At 52.2% G+C, this 22308-nt stretch overlaps 1 protein-coding gene across 1 annotated transcript; it reads right to left on the bottom strand.

Annotated features, from left to right (window-relative positions):
* Nucleotides 1-3402: 3402 nt before the first annotated feature.
* LOC113888939 (EKC/KEOPS complex subunit LAGE3-like) lies at nt 3403-4965 on the bottom strand. Its single transcript, XM_027535882.1, has 3 exons — nt 4555-4965; nt 3911-4036; nt 3403-3696 (listed from the first exon to the last, which is right to left on the bottom strand). The coding sequence occupies exons 1-3, from the start codon at nt 4893-4895 to the stop codon at nt 3567-3569; spliced, it is 597 nt and encodes a 198-aa protein (XP_027391683.1). The 5' UTR covers nt 4896-4965; the 3' UTR covers nt 3403-3566.
* Nucleotides 4966-22308: the final 17343 nt, after the last annotated feature.

Consider the following 22308-nt stretch of genomic DNA (forward strand, 5'->3'; position numbering starts at 1 on the left):
GCAGACACTGCCACACTCTGCAGCGCACGTGACTGTTTCTGGTCCAAGCCTGCAAACCCCAAGTGAGCCCTGGTCCCTGTGCACCTCCAAGTCTGTGCCGTTGCCAACCTGGCCACGCTCACAGGTGACCATCCTGCTGAGCGCAGATCCTTGTCATCAACTTCCGGAAGGCAGTGGGGCCCCTTGGTGTCACGCCTGGTCTGTCCCTCTGGTGTCCCACACGTAGCTGACGTGTGCATTCGTGTGTCTCTAGGAAGGTGCAACACATGGGCATCTGCCTGTCCATGTCTGTGTGTGTGTGTGTGCCCGAGAAAGATAGGCAGTGCCTATGCACAGGTGCTAGCACATGTGTGTGTACCTGTGTGTGAGAGAGCATGTGGTCAGGTGCATGCACATGGGAGTATAAGTGTGTTTGTGCACAGGGTCATGCACATGGGGGGGGGTGTGCGTGTGTGTGTGTGAGACAGAGAGCACGTGTCAGAGGCATGCAGATTGGCATCTCTGTGTGCTTTGTTCACGCGCAGGTGCCTTTGCATGGTGGTGGATGGGGAACCGGTCCTGGAGTCCTGAGACTAGGGATGCGGAGTGGACTGTGCTTGGCCGCCTGAGGAGGGAAGCGAGGACTACTGTTGGACTCACTGGAGATGGCATGGGGCTGGGCCTCTTGGGGCTGCAGGCACACAGACGGCATGGAGTCCAGGCTAGGGGCTTACCCAGACGCACCAGAAGCACCGGTGCGAACAGCCTCACACAGGGCTGCCGGAAGGACAGTGGCCTCCAGGAAACCCCTAGTCGCATGGCCTCTGCTGGCACAACTCTCACGGGCCTTCCCTCTCCAGGAACAAGGTCTTGTAGCTCTCCGGAGGGCTGTAGCTGCCAGGTGCCCTCAACTGGAAGGTGACCCTGTGTCTGCTGGCCTGCTGGGTGCTGGTCTATTTCTGTGTCTGGAAGGGGTCAAGTCAACAGACACAGTGCTGCTGGGGGCGATGACGGGGCTCGGGCGCCACTATCTGATAGGGGGTGTGCGTCTGCCGGGGAACCACTGGTGCCACGGGAGGCGAGTGGATCAGGGCCACTGCCCGAGGAGGGGACAGGTTACTTCAGTCAGTCCGCTTGATCCTCACTGCCTGGCTGGATAGGCCTCTCGGTGGCCTCCAAATCGAAGGCCAGCAGCCGTCCCCACCCACAGTGTAGGGATTCGATTTTCCTCCATTATCACCTTTAGTTGTAGGAGTTTTGTAGGTGACCTGGATCAGATTAAGAAAGTCTGTTTGTAGTCCTAGGTTTCCAAGAGTTTTTAAGATAGTGGTTCTCGAATATTGTCAAATGCTTTTGCGGCATCTATCCAAATGATCATATGGTTTTTCTCCTGTGTTTTCTTCATGTGATGAATAACGCTGGTTGAAGATATTTTAATGCATAACCAATCCTTCATTCTTGGGATAGATCTTTTTTGGTCCTAATGCTTTATATATTGCTGGATTAATTTTGCTAACATTTCATTTTTTTTTGCTTAATGAAGAATATTGTTCTATAATTTTCTTTTCTTGCAATGTCTTCATCGAATTTTGGTGTTGTGGAAGGCTGGCCCCATAATGATTTGAGAACTGTTAAATCTCCTCTATGAAAGAATTTGTATGGGTTTGGTGATATTTCTCCTTTATGTATTTCATAGGATTCACTACTTAAGTCACATGGGCCTGGAGTTTTCTGTTCCAAATCTTTGATAGACCTAGGGATTATCTAGGGTTTTCACTTTCTTTTTGAGTTAGTTTTGGGAATTTTGGTCATTCAAGGAATTTGTTGATTTCATCTATTTTTGCAAATGTTTTTGGCTTTCCTCTTTTTACATTTATTTATTTATTTTAATTGGAGGCTCATTACTTTACAATATTGTTCTGGTTTTTGCCATACATTGACATGAGTCAGCCATGTGTGTACATGTGTCCCACATTCTGAATCCCACTCCCACTTCCCTCCCTATCCAATTCCTCAGGGTCATCCCGGTGCACCGGCCCTGAGCGCCCTGTCTCACGCATCGAACCTGGACTGACGATCTATTTCTCGTGTGGTAATACACATGTTTCAATGCGATTGTCTCAAATCATCCCACCCTCGCCTTCTCCCAAACAGCCCAACAGCCTGTTCTTTATCTCGGTGTCTCTTTTGCTGTCTTGCATATAGGGTCATCCTTACCATCTTTCTAAATTCGACATATATGCATTACTATACCGTATTGGCGTTTTTCTTTGTGACTTACTTCACCCTGTATAAAAGGCTCCAGTTTCATCCACCTCGTTAGAGCTGATTCCAGTGTGTTCTTTTTAATAGCCATCCAACCATCTCATCCTCCATCGTCCCCTTATCTTCCTGCCTTCAATCGTTCCCAGCATTAGGGGCTTTGCCAGTGAGTCACCTCTTCAAATCAGGTGGCCAAAGTGTTGGAGCTTTCATTTTAAAAGAAATCAGTGAAAACGCATAAATTGGAAAGAAAGAAAGAAGTGTGTATTTATTTACAGACAAAATGATTGTCTATGGATGAAGTCCAGTGGGACGTAGAAAAGAGCTATTACAATTAATTAGTGAGTAGAGCAAGGTTTCAGGGTTCACGGATACCCTTGAGAGGACTTGGACTGCAAGGAGAACAGACCAGTCAATCCTAAAGGAAGTCAACCCTGAATATTCATTGGACGGACTCATGCTGATCCTGAAGCTCCTATACTTTGGCTACCTGATGTGAAGGGCCAACTACCTGGAAGAGACCCTGATGCTGGGGAAGACTGAAGGCAACAGGAGAAGGGGGAGACAGAGGATGAGATGGGTAGATAGCATAACCCACTCAATGGACATGAACTGGAGTAAATTCCAGGAGATAGTGGAGGACAAAGGAGTCTGGTATGCTACAGTCCATGGGGGCACAAATAGTTGGCCATGAATTATAGACTGAAAAAATAACATCCTTCAGATGTTAAATGAAAAGTGAAAAGTGCACTTGCTCTGTGGAGTCCAACTCCTTGCAAGCCCATGAATTGTAGCCTGCAAGCTCCACTGTCCAGGATTTCTCCAGGCAAAAATACTGGAGTGGATTGCCATTACCTTCTCCAGAGGATATTCACAACCCGGAGTTTGAACCCGGTCTACCACACTGCAGGCAGATTCTTTACCATCTGAGCCACCAGGGAAGGCCTCTGGTAACTCTTAACATTTAATATAACTATAAAATCATAAAATACTCCAAAATTAATACCGAATGACAGTATACAACTTTCTTATTCTCCCACTTCTTACATTGTCTTCAATTACGTTGTAGTCCTCGAACACTTGGATCTCAGAACCTCCCCTCCAACTGAAAGACACATGCAGTAGGAGGAAGTGCAGAAGCTAAAAATAAAGTCAGAGACAGCACAAAAGCTCAGTTTTATTTTCCGCAGTTAACAATCACCAAACAACTATGTAGACACTGAGCCCCAAAAAGCAGCACAGACATAAGATGAAGCCCAATCAAAGTACTGCAGAAAGCAACGCCCTGGGGAACGACGCCTGAAGCTAGGGCACATAGGCTAGGTTTAAGCCCCTCTTCTGTGCCGAGAAACACGGCCCCCAAAGTGCTGCAAGGACCGCATCACCAGGGAAAGCTGCTCCAGACAGAAGACGATGGAGTTCTGGAGCAGGCCAGGGTCTTCAGCAGTCAATCGGCTGAAAGGGAGGGAAAATGTCATTCAACTTTCCTCCGAGAAGGAGGAAGAGGAGCACGTCCTCCCTCTGTTCCCGCACACCGACAAGCCCAGAGCACCACACTTTTCCTTTAGGCTTAACCGTCCATTATGGCTCCTCCTGGGCCCAGACTGGCCTTGGCCACCACCCACCACCCACCACCCTCTCCCCGGCCCTGGACCCCTTTAGAACTCACAGAACCAGCATGCGGCCATTAACGTCGAGCTCCTTCCGAATCGGCCCTCGCAGTTGGGTACGTACAGTCAGGAAGTGGCGGGCAAGGCCCGCATCCACGTATGATGCGAAAGGCACAGTGAGGCTGCTGGTGGACATGAGGTTAAGGCACCAACCGCATTTCTCATTTTGCCTGTACGTCGGGATCCCTGCCCACTGAGACCCGCTTTCTCCCACAAGGAGGCCGCCTAGAAAGTCCGGACCTCTCAGCCTATACCCTGAGTTACACCCCGGATATCACTGCACGACCCTCTGGGACCCTTCAGGTTGCTTTTCCTCACCACCATCCACACTATTCATTTTGCCTGTACGACAGGCTCCCTGCTCACGGAAACACGCATTCTACCACAAGGCCACTGGCAGACACCGTGGATATGCCCTCCCGACTCTCTGGTTCCCTTCAGGGTGCTTTTCCTCACTATCTTCCCCTCACAGCCAGACCACCCCTCACCCATATCCTCCAGCCCCCCAGAGTACGCTCCTCCTACACTTTAGCACCACTTGTAACCGTCCCCCCACCCCGCCCCCGCCCCCGCCAAACCACCCCTAGCTCACATCCTGGCCCCCGCGGCCGCCTGGCCCGCTGGGGTTCCTGGAATAGGATACAACTGGATGGCTCGATTACTCAGAACTGCGGCTCCAGGTGGAGTATCTCCACCAGGCCCTGGAGCGTGTGATGGCCCCGGGATGTGCGGAATGGCAGCAGCTGCACCACCTGACTCTCCTGCAGCGCTGGGGCCTCTGGGACCAGCCAGGTCACCAGCGCCTCCATGAACTCCACGGCTGACGGCATCACCAGGGCCAGCTGGGTCGTCAGGGTCATCCTGGCCACCAGCACCACCCGGCTGGCTGCAGCTACCACGTGCTGTGCCCACTGCAAATTCCACGGCACCTGGGTGTTCATCGGCTGCCCTGCTGGCTCCTCCACCGTGCGCGTCGGACTCCATCTTGAACCCTCTCCCGCTCCCTCCGCAGCCGGAAAGACTGAACCCTCCCTACAGAACCCAGGCGTGTACTGCGACCTGCAGCTCAGCATAGGCAGAGCGCCTGCGCACACTCACCCTGGTCCTGCCTCTCGATTGGTTCCCACCGAACATTCGTTCCCGCGATGACTGCAGGCTCTCGGGCAATGGACGCCCCCGGCTAAAATTTCATGCGTTAGTGTGCCGTGTCGCCCCCTTCCGCCTGTGCGGACACACACCCATGTGGTCTGGGTGCTCTAAGTCAGCCCTGCCTTGGCCCGGAGACCTGGTAAACGGCTTAGTGGTGATGCCTCTGGGTGTGTGTGTGGGGGAGGGGGGTGGGGGGCACCTCCTTAGTGCGCATGGTCAGGCAGACACTGCCACACTCTGCAGCGCACGTGACTGTTTCTGGTCCAAGCCTGCAAACCCCAAGTGAGCCCTGGTCCCTGTGCACCTCCAAGTCTGTGCCGTTGCCAACCTGGCCACGCTCACAGGTGACCATCCTGCTGAGCGCAGATCCTTGTCATCAACTTCCGGAAGGCAGTGGGGCCCCTTTGCGTCACGCCTGGTCTGTCCCTCTGGTGTCCCACACGTAGCTGAAGTGGGCATTCATGTGTCTCTAGGAAGGTGCAACACATGGGCATCTGCCTGTCCATGTCTGTGTGTGTGTGTGTGCCCGAGAAAGATAGGCAGTGCCTATGCACAGGTGCTAGCACATGTGTGTGTACCTGTGTGTGTGAGAGAGCATGTGATCAGGTGCATGCACATGGGAGTATAAGTGTGTTTGTGCACAGGGTCATGCACATGGGGGGGGGTGTGCGTGTGTGTGTGTGAGACAGAGAGCACGTGTCAGAGGCATGCAGATTGGCATCTCTGTGTGCTTTGTTCACGCGCAGGTGCCTTTGCATGGTGGTGGATGGGGAACCGGTCCTGGAGTCCTGAGACTAGGGATGCGGAGTGGACTGTGCTTGGCCGCCTGAGGAGGGAAGCGAGGACTACTGTTGGACTCACTGGAGATGGCATGGGGCTGGGCCTCTTGGGGCTGCAGGCACACAGACGGCATGGAGTCCAGGCTAGGGGCTTACCCAGACGCGCCAGAAGCACCGGTGCGAACAGCCTCACACAGGGCTGCCGGAAGGACAGTGGCCTCCAGGAAACCCCTAGTCGCATGGCCTCTGCTGGCACAACTCTCACGGGCCTTCCCTCTCCAGGAACAAGGTCTTGTAGCTCTCCGGAGGGCTGTAGCTGCCAGGTGCCCTCAACTGGAAGGTGACCCTGTGTCTGCTGGCCTGCTGGGTGCTGGTCTATTTCTGTGTCTGGAAGGGGTCAAGTCAACAGACACAGTGCTGCTGGGGGCGATGACGGGGCTCGGGCGCCACTATCTGATAGGGGGTGTGCGTCTGCCGGGGAACCACTGGTGCCACGGGAGGCGAGTGGATCAGGGCCACTGCCCGAGGAGGGGACAGGTTACTTCAGTCAGTCCGCTTGATCCTCACTGCCTGGCTGGATAGGCCTCTCGGTGGCCTCCAAATCGAAGGCCAGCAGCCGTCCCCACCCACAGTGTAGGGATTCGATTTTCCTCCATTATCACCTTTAGTTGTAGGAGTTTTGTAGGTGACCTGGATCAGATTAAGAAAGTCTGTTTGTAGTCCTAGGTTTCCAAGAGTTTTTAAGATAGTGGTTCTCGAATATTGTCAAATGCTTTTGCGGCATCTATCCAAATGATCATATGGTTTTTCTCCTGTGTTTTCTTCATGTGATGAATAACGCTGGTTGAAGATATTTTAATGCATAACCAATCCTTCATTCTTGGGATAGATCTTTTTTGGTCCTAATGCTTTATATATTGCTGGATTAATTTTGCTAACATTTCATTTTTTTTTGCTTAATGAAGAATATTGTTCTATAATTTTCTTTTCTTGCAATGTCTTCATCCAATTTTGGTATTGTGGAAGGCTGGCCCCATAATGATTTGAGAACTGTTAAATCTCCTCTATGAAAGAATTTGTATGGGTTTGGTGATATTTCTCCTTTATGTATTTCATAGGATTCACTACTTAAGTCACATGGGCCTGGAGTTTTCTGTTCCAAATCTTTGATAGACCTAGGAATTATCTAGGGTTTTCACTTTCTTTTTGAGTTAGTTTTGGGAATTTTGGTCATTCAAGGAATTTGTTGATTTCATCTATTTTTGCAAATGTTTTTGGCTTTCCTCTTTTTACATTTGTTTATTTATTTTAATTGGAGGCTCATTACTTTACAATATTGTTCTGGTTTTTGCCATACATTGACATGAGTCAGCCATGTGCCTACGTGTGTCCCACATTCTGAATCCCACTCCCACTTCCCTCCCTATCCAATTCCTCAGGGTCATCCCGGTGCACCGGCCCTGAGCGCCCTGTCTCACGCATCGAACCTGGACTGACGATCTATTTCTCATGTGGTAATACACATGTTTCAATGCAATTGTCTCAAATCATCCCACCCTCGCCTCCTCCCAAACAGCCCAACAGCCTGTTCTTTATCTCGGTGTCTCTTTTGCTGTCTTGCATATAGGGTCATCCTTACCATCTTTCTAAATTCGACATATATGCATTACTATACCGTATTGGCGTTTTTCTTTGTGACTTACTTCACCCTGTATAAAAGGCTCCAGTTTCATCCACCTCGTTAGAGCTGATTCCAGTGTGTTCTTTTTAATAGCCATCCAACCATCTCATCCTCCATGCCTGCCTTCAATCGTTCCCAGCATTAGGGGCTTTGCCAGTGAGTCACCTCTTCAAATCAGGTGGCCAAAGTGTTGGAGCTTTCATTTTAAAAGAAATCAGTTAAAACGCATAAATTGGAAAGAAAGAAAGAAGTGTGTATTTATTTACAGACAAAATGATTGTCTATGGATGAAGTCCAGTGGGACGTAGAAAAGAGCTATTACAATTAATTAGTGAGTAGAGCAAGGTTTCAGGGTTCACGGATACCCTTGAGAGGACTTGGACTGCAAGGAGAACAGACCAGTCAATCCTAAAGGAAGTCAACCCTGAATATTCATTGGACGGACTCATGCTGATCCTGAAGCTCCTATACTTTGGCTACCTGATGTGAAGGGCCAACTACCTGGAAGAGACCCTGATGCTGGGGAAGACTGAAGGCAACAGGAGAAGGGGGAGACAGAGGATGAGATGGGTAGATAGCATAAACCCGCTCAATGGACATGAACTGGAGTAAATTCCAGGAGATAGTGGAGGACAAAGGAGTCTGGTATGCTACAGTCCATGGGGGCACAAATAGTTGGCCATGAATTATAGACTGAAAAAATAACATCCTTCAGATGTTAAATGAAAAGTGAAAAGTGCACTTGCTCTGTGGAGTCCAACTCCTTGCAAGCCCATGAATTGTAGCCTGCAAGCTCCACTGTCCAGGATTTCTCCAGGCATAAATACTGGAGTGGATTGCCATTACCTTCTCCAGAGGATATTCACAACCCGGAGTTTGAACCCGGTCTACCACACTGCAGGCAGATTCTTTACCATCTGAGCCACCAGGGAAGGCCTCTGGTAACTCTTAACGTTTAATATAACTATAAAATCATAAAATACTCCAAAATTAATACCGAATGACAGTATACAACTTTCTTACTCTCCCACTTCTTACATTGTCTTCAATTACGTTGTAGTCCTCGAACACTTGGATCTCAGAACCTCCCCTCCAACTGAAAGACACATGCAGTAGGAGGAAGTGCAGAAGCTAAAAATAAAGTCAGAGACAGCACAAAAGCTCAGTTTTATTTTCCGCAGTTAACAATCACCAAACAACTATGTAGACACTGAGCCCCAAAAAGCAGCACAGACATAAGATGAAGCCCGATCAAAGTACTGCAGAAAGCAACGCCCTGGGGAACGACGCCTGAAGCTAGGGCACATAGGCTAGGTTTAAACCCCTCTTCTGTGCCGAGAAACACGGCCCCCAAAGTGCTGCAAGGACCGAATCACCAGGGAAAGCTGCTCCAGACAGAAGATGATGGAGTTCTGGAGCAGGCCAGGGTCTTCAGCAGTCAATCGGCTGAAAGGGAGGGAAAATGTCATTCAACTTTCCTCCGAGAAGGAGGAAGAGGAGCACGTCCTCCCTCTGTTCCCGCACACCGACAAGCCCAGAGCACCACACTTTTCCTTTAGGCTTAACCGTCCATTATGGCTCCTCCTGGGCCCAGACTGGCCTTGGCCACCACCCACCACCCACCACCCTCTCCCCGGCCCTGGACCCCTTTAGAACTCACAGAACCAGCATGCGGCCATTAACGTCGAGCTCCTTCCGAATCGGCCCTCGCAGTTGGGTACGTACAGTCAGGAAGTGGCGGGCAAGGCCCGCATCCACGTATGATGCGAAAGGCACAGTGAGGCTGCTGGTGGACATGAGGTTAAGGCACCAACCGCATTTCTCATTTTGCCTGTACGTCGGGATCCCTGCCCACTGAGACCCGCTTTCTCCCACAAGGAGGCCGCCTAGAAAGTCCGGACCTCTCAGCCTATACCCTGAGTTACACCCCGGATATCACTGCACGACCCTCTGGGACCCTTCAGGTTGCTTTTCCTCACCACCATCCACACTATTCATTTTGCCTGTACGACAGGCTCCCTGCTCACGGAAACACGCATTCTACCACAAGGCCACTGGCAGACACCGTGGATATGCCCTCCCGACTCTCTGGTTCCCTTCAGGGTGCTTTTCCTCACTATCTTCCCCTCACAGCCAGACCACCCCTCACCCATATCCTCCAGCCCCCCAGAGTACGCTCCTCCTACACTTTAGCACCACTTGTAACCGTCCCCCCACCCCGCCCCCGCCCCCGCCAAACCACCCCTAGCTCACATCCTGGCCCCCGCGGCCGCCTGGCCCGCTGGGGTTCCTGGAATAGGATACAACTGGACGGCTCGATTACTCAGAACTGCGGCTCCAGGTGGAGTATCTCCACCAGGCCCTGGAGCGTGTGATGGCCCCGGGATGTGCGGAATGGCAGCAGCTGCACCACCTGACTCTCCTGCAGCGCTGGGGCCTCTGGGACCAGCCAGGTCACCAGCGCCTCCATGAACTCCACGGCTGACGGCATCACCAGGGCCAGCTGGGTCGTCAGGGTCATCCTGGCCACCAGCACCACCCGGCTGGCTGCAGCTACCACGTGCTGTGCCCACTGCAAATTCCACGGCACCTGGGTGTTCATCGGCTGCCCTGCTGGCTCCTCCACCGTGCGCGTCGGACTCCATCTTGAACCCTCTCCCGCTCCCTCCGCAGCCGGAAAGACTGAACCCTCCCTACAGAACCCAGGCGTGTACTGCGACCTGCAGCTCAGCATAGGCAGAGCGCCTGCGCACACTCACCCTGGTCCTGCCTCTCGATTGGTCCCCACCGAACATTCGTTCCCGCGATGACTGCAGGCTCTCGGGCAATGGACGCCCCTGCTAAAATTTCATGCGTTAGTGTGCCGTGTCGCCCCCTTCCGCCTGTGCGGACACACACCCATGTGGTCTGGGTGCTCTAAGTCAGCCCTGCCTTGGCCCGGAGACCTGGTAAACGGCTTAGTGGTGATGCCTCTGGGTGTGTGTGTGGGGGAGGGGGGTGGGGGGCACCTCCTTAGTGCGCATGGTCAGGCAGACACTGCCACACTCTGCAGCGCACGTGACTGTTTCTGGTCCAAGCCTGCAAACCCCAAGTGAGCCCTGGTCCCTGTGCACCTCCAAGTCTGTGCCGTTGCCAACCTGGCCACGCTCACAGGTGACCATCCTGCTGAGTGCAGATCCTTGTCATCAACTTCCGGAAGGCAGTGGGGCCCCTTTGCGTCACGCCTGGTCTGTCCCTCTGGTGTCCCACACGTAGCTGACGTGTGCATTCGTGTGTCTCTAGGAAGGTGCAACACATGGGCATCTGCCTGTCCATGTCTGTGTGTGTGTGTGTGCCCGAGAAAGATAGGCAGTGCCTATGCACAGGTGCTAGCACATGTGTGTGTACCTGTGTGTGTGAGAGAGCATGTGATCAGGTGCATGCACATGGGAGTATAAGTGTGTTTGTGCACAGGGTCATGCACATGGGGGGGGTGTGCGTGTGTGTGTGTGAGACAGAGAGCACGTGTCAGAGGCATGCAGATTGGCATCTCTGTGTGCTTTGTTCACGCGCAGGTGCCTTTGCATGGTGGTGGATGGGGAACCGGTCCTGGAGTCCTGAGACTAGGGATGCGGAGTGGACTGTGCTTGGCCGCCTGAGGAGGGAAGCGAGGACTACTGTTGGACTCACTGGAGATGGCATGGGGGCCTCTTGGGGCTGCAGGCACACAGACGGCATGGAGTCCAGGCTAGGGGCTTACCCAGACCCACCAGAAGCACCGGTGCGAACAGCCTCACACAGGGCTGCCGGAAGGACAGTGGCCTCCAGGAAACCCCTAGTCGCATGGCCTCTGCTGGCACAACTCTCACGGGCCTTCCCTCTCCAGGAACAAGGTCTTGTAGCTCTCCGGAGGGCTGTAGCTGCCAGGTGCCCTCAACTGGAAGGTGACCCTGTGTCTGCTGGCCTGCTGGGTGCTGGTCTATTTCTGTGTCTGGAAGGGGTCAAGTCAACAGACACAGTGCTGCTGGGGGCGATGACGGGGCTCGGGCGCCACTATCTGATAGGGGGTGTGCGTCTGCCGGGGAACCACTGGTGCCACGGGAGGCGAGTGGATCAGGGCCACTGCCCGAGGAGGGGACAGGTTACTTCAGTCAGTCCGCTTGATCCTCACTGCCTGGCTGGATAGGCCTCTCGGTGGCCTCCAAATCGAAGGCCAGCAGCCGTCCCCACCCACAGTGTAGGGATTCGATTTTCCTCCATTATCACCTTTAGTTGTAGGAGTTTTGTAGGTGACCTGGATCAGATTAAGAAAGTCTGTTTGTAGTCCTAGGTTTCCAAGAGTTTTTAAGATAGTGGTTCTCGAATATTGTCAAATGCTTTTGCGGCATCTATCCAAATGATCATATGGTTTTTCTCCTGTGTTTTCTTCATGTGATGAATAACGCTGGTTGAAGATATTTTAATGCATAACCAATCCTTCATTCTTGGGATAGATCTTTTTTGGTCCTAATGCTTTATATATTGCTGGATTAATTTTGCTAACATTTCATTTTTTTTTGCTTAATGAAGAATATTGTTCTATAATTTTCTTTTCTTGCAATGTCTTCATCCAATTTTGGTATTGTGGAAGGCTGGCCCCATAATGATTTGAGAACTGTTAAATCTCCTCTATGAAAGAATTTGTATGGGTTTGGTGATATTTCTCCTTTATGTATTTCATAGGATTCACTACTTAAGTCACATGGGCCTGGAGTTTTCTGTTCCAAATCTTTGATAGACCTAGGGATTATCTAGGGTTTTCACTTTCTTTTTGAGTTAGTTTTGGGAATTTTGGTCATTCAAGGAATTTGTTGATTTCATCTATTTTTGCAAATGTTTTTGGCTTTCCTCTTTTTACATTTGTTTATTTATTTTAATTGGAGGCTCATTACTTTACAATATTGTTCTGGTTTTTGCCATACATTGACATGAGTCAGCCATGTGTGTACGTGTGTCCCACATTCTGAATCCCACTCCCACTTCCCTCCCTATCCAATTCCTCAGGGTCATCCCGGTGCACCGGCCCTGAGCGCCCTGTCTCACGCATCGAACCTGGACTGACGATCTATTTCTCGTGTGGTAATATACATGTTTCAATGCGATTGTCTCAAATCATCCCACCCTCGCCTTCTCCCAAACAGCCCAACAGCCTGTTCTTTATCTCGGTGTCTCTTTTGCTGTCTTGCATATAGGGTCATCCTTACCATCTTTCTAAATTCGACATATATGCATTACTATACCGTATTGGCGTTTTTCTTTGTGACTTACTTCACCCTGTATAAAAGGCTCCAGTTTCATCCACCTCGTTAGAGCTGATTCCAGTGTGTTCTTTTTAATAGCCATCCAACCATCTCATCCTCCATCGTCCCCTTATCTTCCTGCCTTCAATCGTTCCCAGCATTAGGGGCTTTGCCAGTGAGTCACCTCTTCAAATCAGGTGGCCAAAGTGTTGGAGCTTTCATTTTAAAAGAAATCAGTTAAAACGCATAAATTGGAAAGAAAGAAAGAAGTGTGTATTTATTTACAGACAAAATGATTGTCTATGGATGAAGTCCAGTGGGACGTAGAAAAGAGCTATTACAATTAATTAGTGAGTAGAGCAAGGTTTCAGGGTTCACGGATACCCTTGAGAGGACTTGGACTGCAAGGAGAACAGACCAGTCAATCCTAAAGGAAGTCAACCCTGAATATTCATTGGACGGACTCATGCTGATCCTGAAGCTCCTATACTTTGGCTACCTGATGTGAAGGGCCAACTACCTGGAAGAGACCCTGATGCTGGGGAAGACTGAAGGCAACAGGAGAAGGGGGAGACAGAGGATGAGATGGGTAGATAGCATAAACCCGCTCAATGGACATGAACTGGAGTAAATTCCAGGAGATAGTGGAGGACAAAGGAGTCTGGTACGCTACAGTCCATGGGGGCACAAATAGTTGGCCATGAATTATAGACTGAAAAAACAACATCCTTCAGGTGTTAAATGAAAAGTGAAAAGTGCACTTGCTCTGTGGAGTCCAACTCCTTGCAAGCCCATGAAATGTAGCCTGCAAGCTCCACTGTCCAGGATTTCTCCAGGCAAAAATACTGGAGTGGATTGCCATTACCTTCTCCAGAGGATATTCACAACCCGGAGTTTGAACCCGGTCTACCACACTGCAGGCAGATTCTTTACCATCTGAGCCACCAGGGAAGGCCTCTGGTAACTCATAACATTTAATATAACTATAAAATCATTAAATACTCCAAAATTAATACCGAATGACAGTATACAACTTTCTTATTCTCCCACTTCTTACATTGTCTTCAATTACGTTGTAGTCCTCGAACACTTGGATCTCAGAACCTCCCCTCCAACTGAAAGACACATGCAGTATGAGGAAGTGCAGAAGCTAAAAATAAAGTCAGAGACAGCACAAAAGCTCAGTTTTATTTTCTGCAGTTAACAATCACCAAACAACTATGTAGACACTGAGCCCCAAAAAGCAGCACAGACATAAGATGAAGCCCGATCAAAGTACTGCAGAAAGCAACGCCCTGGGGAACGACGCCTGAAGCTAGGGCACATAGGCTAGGTTTAAACCCCTCTTCTGTGCCGAGAAACACGGCCCCCAAAGTGCTGCAAGGACTGCATCACCAGGGAAAGCTGCTCGAGACAGAAGACGATGGAGTTCTGGAGCAGGCCAGGGTCTTCAGCAGTCAATCGGCTGAAAGGGAGGGAAATGTCATTCAACTTTCCTCCGAGAAGGAGGAAGAGGAGCACGTCCTCCTCTGTTCCCGCACACCGACAAGCCCAGAGCACCACACTTTTCCTTTAGGCTTAACCGTCCATTATGGCTCCTCCTGGGCCCAGACTGGCCTTGGCCACCACCCACCACCCACCACCCTCTCCCCGGCCCTGGTCCCCTTTAGAACTCACAGAACCAGCATGCGGCCATTAACGTCGAGCTCCTTCCGAATCGGCCCTCGCAGTTGGGTACGTACAGTCAGGAAGTGGCGGGCAAGGCCCGCATCCACGTGTGATGCGAAAGGCACAGTGAGGCTGCTGGTGGACATGAGGTTAAGGCACCAACCGCATTTCTCATTTTGCCTGTACGTCGGGATCCCTGCCCACTGAGACCCGCTTTCTCCCACAAGGAGGCCGCCTAGAAAGTCCGGACCTCTCAGCCTATACCCTGAGTTACACCCCGGATATCACTGCACGACCCTCTGGGACCCTTCAGGTTGCTTTTCCTCACCACCATCCACACTATTCATTTTGCCTGTACGACAGGCTCCCTGCTCACGGAAACACGCATTCTACCACAAGGCCACTGGCAGACACCGTGGATATCACCTCCCGACTCTCTGGTTCCTTTCAGGGTGCTTTTCCTCACTATCTTCCCCTCACAGCCAGACCACCCCTCACCCATATCCTCCAGCCCCCCAGAGTATGCTCCTCCTACACTTTAGCACCACTTGTAACTCACCCCCCCCCGCCCCCGCCCCCGCCAAACCACCCCTAACTCACATCCTGGCCCCCGCGGCCGCCTGGCCCGCTGGGGTTCCTGGAATAGGATACAACTGGATGGCTCGATTACTCAGAACTGCGGCTCCAGGTGGAGTATCTCCACCAGGCCCTGGAGCGTGTGATGGCCCTGGGATGTGCGGAATGGCAGCAGCTGCACCACCTGACTCTCCTGCAGCGCTGGGGCCTCTGGGACCAGCCAGGTCACCAGCGCCTCCATGAACTCCCGGCTGACAGCATCACCAGGGCCAGCTGGGTCGTCAGGGTCATCCTGGCCACCAGCACCACCCGGCTGGCTGCAGCTACCACATGCTGTGCCCACTGCAAATTCCACGGCACCTGGGTGTTCATCGGCTGCCCTGCTGGCTCCTCCACCGTGCGCGTCGGACTCCATCTTGAACCCTCTCCCGCTCCCTCCGCAGCCGGAAAGACTGAACCCTCCCTACAGAACCCAGGCGTGTACTGCGACCTGCAGCTCAGCATAGGCAGAGCGCCTGCGCACACTCACCCTGGTCCTGCCTCTCGATTGGTTCCCACCGAACATTCGTTCCCGCGATGACTGCAGGCTCTCGGGCAATGGACGCCCCCGGCTAAAATTTCATGCGTTAGTGTGCCGTGTCGCCCCTTCCGCCTGTGCGGACACACACCCATGTGGTCTGGGTGCTCTAAGTCAGCCCTGCCTTGGCCCGGAGACCTGGTAAACGGCTTAGTGGTGATGCCTCTGGGTGTGCGTGTGGGGGGGGGTGGGGGCACCTACTTAGTGCGCATGGTCAGGCAGACACTGCCACACTCTGCAGCGCACGTGACTGTTTCTGGTCCAAGCCTGCAAACCCCAAGTGAGCCCTGGTCCCTGTGCACCTCCAAGTCTGTGCCGTTGCCAACCTGGCCACGCTCACAGGTGACCATCCTGCTGAGCGCAGATCCTTGTCATCAACTTCCGGAAGGCAGTGGGGCCCCTTTGCGTCACGCCTGGTCTGTCCCTCTGGTGTCCCACACGTAGCTGACGTGTGCATTCGTGTGTCTCTAGGTAGGTGCAACACATGGGCATCTGCCTGTCCATGTCTGTGTGTGTGTGTGTGTGCCCGAGAAAGATAGGCAGTGCCTATGCACAGGTGCTAGCACATGTGTGTGTACCTGTGTGTGAGAGAGCATGTGATCAGGTGCATGCACATGGGAGTATAAGTGTGTTTGTGCACAGGGTCATGCACATGGGGGGGGGTGTGCGTGTGTGTGTGTGAGACAGAGAGCACGTGTCAGAGGCATGCAGATTGGCATCTCTGTGTGCTTTGTTCACGCGCAGGTGCCTTTGCATGGTGGTGGATGGGGAACCGGTCCTGGAGTCCTGAGACTAGGGATGCGGAGTGGACTGTGCTTGGCCTGCCTGAGGAGGGAAGCGAGGACTACTGTTGGACTCACTGGAGATGGCATGGGGCTGGGCCTCTTGGGGCTGCAGGCACACAGACGGCATGGAGTCCAGGCTAGGGGCTTACCCAGACCCGCCAGAAGCACCGGTGCGAACAGCCTCACACAGGGCTGCCGGAAGGACAGTGGCCTCCAGGAAACCCCTAGTCGCATGGCCTCTGCTGGCACAACTCTCACGGGCCTTCCCTCTCCAGGAACAAGGTCGTGTAGCTCTCCGGAGGGCTGTAGCTGCCAGGTGCCCTCAACTGGAAGGTGACCCTGTGTCTGCTGGCCTGCTGGGTGCTGGTCTATGTCTGTGTCTGGAAGGGGTCAAGTCAACAGACACAGTGCTGCTGGGGGCGATGACGGGGCTCGGGCGCCACTATCTGATAGGGGGTGTGCGTCTGCCGGGGAACCACTGGTGCCACGGGAGGCGAGTGGATCAGGGCCACTGCCCGAGGAGGGGACAGGTTACTTCAATCAGTCCGCTTGATCCTCACTGCCTGGCTGGATAGGCCTCTCGGTGGCCTCCAAATCGAAGGCCAGCAGCCGTCCCCACCCACAGTGTAGGGATTCGATTTTCCTCCATTATCACCTTTAGTTGTAGGAGTTTGTAGGTGACCTTGATCAGATTAAGAAAGTCTGTTTGTAGTCCTAGGTTTCCAAGAGTTTTTAAGATAGTGGTTCTCGAATATCGTCAAATGCTTTTGCGGCATCTATCCAAATGATCGTATGGGTTTTCTCCTGTGTTTTCTTCATGTGATGAATAACGCTGGTTGAAGATATTTTAATGCATAACCAATCCTTCATTCTTGGGATAGATCTTTTTTGGTCCTAATGCTTTATATATGCTGGATTAATTTTGCTAACATTTCATTTTTTTTTTGCTTAATGAAGAATATTGTTCTATAATTTTCTTTTCTTGCAGTGTCTTCATCCAATTTTGGTATTGTGGAAGGCTGGCCCCATAATGATTTGAGAACTGTTAAATCTCCTCTATGAAAGAATTTGTATGGGTTTGGTGATATTTCTCCTTTATGTATTTCATAGGATTCACTACTTTAAGTCACATGGGCCTGGAGTTTTCTGTTCCAAATCTTTGATAGACCTAGGGATTATCTAGGGTTTTCACTTTCTTTTTGAGTTAGTTTTGGGAATTTTGGTCATTCAAGGAATTTGTTGATTTCATCTATTTTGCAAATGTTTTTGGCTTTCCTCTTTTTACATTTATTTATTTATTTAATTGGAGGCTCATTACTTTACAATATTGTTCTGGTTTTTGCCATACATTGACATGAGTCAGCCATGTGTGTACATGTGTCCCACATTCTGAATCCCACTCCCACTTCCCTCCCTATCCAATTCCTCAGGGTCATCCCGGTGCACCGGCCCTGAGCGCCCTGTCATACGCATCGAACCTGGACTGACGATCTATTTCTCGTGTGGTAATATACATGTTTCAATGCGATTGTCTCAAATCATCCCACCCTCGCCTTCTCCCAAACAGGCCCAACAGCCTGTTCTTTATCTCGGTGTCTCTTTTGCTGTCTTGCATATAGGGTCATCCTTACCATCTTTCTAAATCGACATATATGCATTACTATACCGTATTGGCGTTTTTCTTTGTGACTACTTCACCCTGTATAAAAGGCTCCAGTTTAATCCACCTCGTTAGAGCTGATTCCAGTGTGTTCTTTTTAATAGCCATCCAACCATCTCATCCTCACATCGTCCCTTATCTTCCTGCCTTCAATCGTTCCCAGCATTAGGGGCTTTGCCAGTGAGTCACCTCTTCAAATCAGGTGGCCAAAGTGTTGGAGCTTTCATTTTAAAAGAATCAGTTAAAACGCATAAATTGGAAAGAAAGAAAGAAGAACTGTGTATTTATTTACAGACAAATGATTGTCTATGGATGAAGTCCAGTGGGACGTAGAAAAGAGCTATTACAATTAATTAGTGAGTAGAGCAAGGTTTCAGGGTTCACGGATACCCTTGAGAGGACTTGGACTGCAAGGAGAACAGACCAGTCAATCCTAAAGGAAGTCAACCCTGAATATTCATTGGACGGACTCATGCTGATCCTGAAGCTCCTATACTTTGGCTACCTGATGTGAAGGGCCAACTACCTGGAAGAGACCCTGATGCTGGGGAAGACTGAAGGCAACAGGAGAAGGGGGAGACAGAGGATGAGATGGGTAGATAGCATAACCCACTCAATGGACATGAACTGGAGTAAATTCCAGGAGATAGTGGAGGACAAAGGAGTCTGGTATGCTACAGTCCATGGGGGCACAAATAGTTGGCCATGAATTATAGACTGAAAAACAACATCCTTCAGGTGTTAAATGAAAAGTGAAAAGTGCACTTGCTCTGTGGAGTCCAACTCCTTGCAAGCCCATGAATTGTAGCCTGCAAGCTCCACTGTCCAGGATTTCTCCAGGCAAAAATACTGGAGTGGATTGCCATTACCTTCTCCAGAGGATATTCACAACCCGGAGTTTGAACCCGGTCTACCACACTGCAGGCAGATTCTTTACCATCTGAGCCACCAGGGAAGGCCTCTGGTAACTCTTAACATTTAATAAAACTATAATCATAAAATACTCCAAAATTATTACCGAATGACAGTATACAACTTTCTTATTCTCCCACTTCTTACATTGTCTTCAATTACGTTGTAGTCCTCGAACACTTGGATCTCAGAACCTCCCCTCCAACTGAAAGACACATGCAGTATGAGGAAGTGCAGAAGCTAAAAATAAAGTCAGAGACAGCACAAAAGCTCAGTTTTATTTTCTGCAGTTAACAATCACCAAACAACTATGTAGACACTGAGCCCCAAAAAAAGCAGCACAGACATAAGATGAAGCCCGATCAAAGTACTGCAGAAAGCAAACGCCCTGGGGAACGACGCCTGAAGCTAGGGCACATAGGCTAGGTTTAAACCCCTCTTCTGTGCCGAGAAACACGGCCCCCAAGTGCTGCAAGGACCGCATCACCAGGGAAAGCTGCTCCAGACAGAAGACGATGGAGTTCTGGAGCAGGCCAGGGTCTTCAGCAGTCAATCGGCTGAAAGGGAGGGAAAATGTCATTCAACTTTCCTCCGAGAAGGAGGAAGAGGAGCACGTCCTCCCTCTGTTCCCGCACACCGACAAGCCCAGAGCACCACACTTTTCCTTTAGGCTTAACCGTCCGTTATGGCTCCTCCTGGCCCAGACTGGCCTTGGCCACCACCCACCACCCACCACCCTCTCCCCGGCCTGGACCCCTTTAGAACTCACAGAACCAGCATGCGGCCATTAACGTCGAGCTCCTTCCGAATCGGCCCTCGCAGTTGGGTACGTACAGTCAGGAAGTGGCGGGCAAGGCCCGCATCCACGTGTGATGCGAAAGGCACAGTGAGGCTGCTGGTGGACATGAGGTTAAGGCACCAACCGCATTTCTCATTTTGCCTGTACGTCGGGATCCCTCCACTGAGACCCGCTTTCTCCCACAAGGAGGCCGCCTAGAAAGTCCGGACCTCTCAGCCTATACCCTGAGTTACACCCCGGATATCACTGCACGACCCTCTGGGACCCTTCAGGTTGCTTTTCCTCACCACCATCCACACTATTCATTTTGCCTGTACGACAGGCTCCCTGCTCACGGAAACACGCATTCTACCACAAGGCCACTGGCAGACACCGTGGATATCACCTCCCGACTCTCTGGTTCCCTTCAGGGTGCTTTTCCTCACTATCTTCCCCTCACAGCCAGACCACCCCTCACCCATATCCTCCAGCCCCCCAGAGTACGCTCCTCCTACACTTTAGCACCACTTGTAACCGCCCCCCCGCCCCCGCCCCCCCAAACCACCCCTAGCTCACATCCTGGCCCCCGCGGCCGCCTGGCCCGCTGGGGTTCCTGGAATAGGATACAACTGGAGGCTCGATTACTCAGAACTGCGGCTCCAGGTGGAGTATCTCCACCAGGCCCTGGAGCGTGTGATGGCCCCGGGATGTGCGGAATGGCAGCAGCTGCACCACCTGACTCTCCTGCAGCGCTGGGGCCTCTGGGACCAGCCAGGTCACCAGCGCCTCCATGAACTCCACGGCTGACGGCATCACCAGGGCCAGCTGGGTCGTCAGGGTCATCCTGGCCACCAGCACCACCCGGCTGGCTGCAGCTACCACGTGCTGTGCCCACTGCAAATTCCACGGCACCTGGGTGTTCATCGGCTGCCCTGCTGGCTCCTCCACCGTGCGCGTCGGACTCCATCTTGAACCGTCTCCCGCTCCCTCCGCAGCCGGAAAGACTGAACCCTCCCTACAGAACCCAGGCGTGTACTGCGACCTGCAGCTCAGCATAGGCAGAGCGCCTGCGCACACTCACCCTGGTCCTGCCTCTCGATTGGTTCCCACCGAACATTCGTTCCCGCGGTGACTGCAGGCTCTCGGGCAATGGACGCCCCCGGCTAAAATTTCATGCGTTAGTGTGCCGTGTCGCCCCCTTCCGCCTGTGCGGACACACACCCATGTGGTCTGGGTGCTCTAAGTCAGCCCTGCCTTGGCCCGGAGACCTGGTAAACGGCTTAGTGGTGATGCCTCTGGGTGTGTGTGTGGGGGAGGGGGTGGGGGGGCACCTCCTAGTGCGCATGGTCAGGCAGACACTGCCACACTCTGCAGCGCACGTGACTGTTTCTGGTCCAAGCCTGCAAACCCCAAGTGAGCCCTGGTCCCTGTGCACCTCCAAGTCTGTGCCGTTGCCAACCTGGCCACGCTCACAGGTGACCATCCTGCTGAGCGCAGATCCTTGTCATCAACTTCCGGAAGGCAGTGGGCCCCTTTGTGTCACGCCTGGTCTGTCCCTCTGGTGTCCCACACGAGCTGACGTGTGCATTCGTGTGTCTCTAGGTAGGTGCAACACATGGGCATCTGCCTGTCCATGTCTGTGTGTGTGTGTGTGTGCCCGAGAAAGATAGGCAGTGCCTATGCACAGGTGCTAGCACATGTGTGTGTACCTGTGTGTGAGAGAGCATGTGGTCAGGTGCATGCACATGGGAGTATAAGTGTTTGTGCACAGGGTCATGCACATGGGGGGGGGGTGTGCGTGTGTGTGTGTGAGACAGAGAGCACGTGTCAGAGGCATGCAGATTGGCATCTCTGTGTGCTTTGTTCATGCGCAGGTGCCTTTGCATGGTGGTGGATGGGAACCGGTCCTGGAGTCCTGAGACTAGGGATGCGGAGTGGACTGTGCTTAGCCGCCTGAGGAGGGAAGCGAGGACTACTGTTGGACTCACTGGAGATGGCATGGGGCTGGGCCTCTTGGGGCTGCAGGCACACAGACGGCATGGAGTCCAGGCTAGGGGCTTACCCAGACCCGCCAGAAGCACCGGTGCGAACAGCCTCACACAGGGCTGCCGGAAGGACAGTGGCCTCCAGGAAACCCCTAGTCGCATGGCCTCTGCTGGCACAACTCTCACGGGCCTTCCCTCTCCAGGAACAAGGTCGTGTAGCTCTCCGGAGGGCTGTAGCTGCCAGGTGCCCTCAACTGGAAGGTGACCCTGTGTCTGCTGGCCTGCTGGGTGCTGGTCTATGTCTGTGTCTGGAAGGGGTCAAGTCAACAGACACAGTGCTGCTGGGGGCGATGACGGGGCTCGGGCGCCACTATCTGATAGGGGTGTGCGTCTGCCGGGGAACCACTGGTGCCACGGGAGGCGAGTGGATCAGGGCCACTGCCCGAGGAGGGGACAGGTTACTTCAATCAGTCCGCTTGATCCTCACTGCCTGGCTGGATAGGCCTCTCGTGGCCTCCAAATCGAAGGCCAGCAGCCGTCCCCACCCCACAGTGTAGGGATTCGATTTTCCTCCATTATCACCTTAGTT

The sequence above is a fragment of the Bos indicus x Bos taurus genome, unplaced genomic scaffold (assembly GCF_003369695.1).
Source record: "Bos indicus x Bos taurus breed Angus x Brahman F1 hybrid unplaced genomic scaffold, Bos_hybrid_MaternalHap_v2.0 tig00003233_arrow_arrow_obj, whole genome shotgun sequence".
NCBI lineage: Eukaryota > Metazoa > Chordata > Mammalia > Artiodactyla > Bovidae > Bos > Bos indicus x Bos taurus.

What these genes read in the sequence shown, in the direction of transcription:
- LOC113888939 (XM_027535882.1), bottom strand. Translation starts at nt 4,895, where the DNA reads ATGGAGTCCGACGCGCACGGTGGAGGAGCCAGCAGGGCAGCCGATGAA. An exon ending in AGTAATCGAGCCATCCAGTT is followed by an intron (nt 4,037 to 4,554) that starts GTATCCTATTCC and finishes CATGTCCACCAG; the next exon opens with CAGCCTCACTGTGCCTTTCG. An exon ending in AATGGCCGCATGCTGGTTCT is followed by an intron (nt 3,697 to 3,910) that starts GTGAGTTCTAAA and finishes CCTCCCTTTCAG; the next exon opens with CCGATTGACTGCTGAAGACC.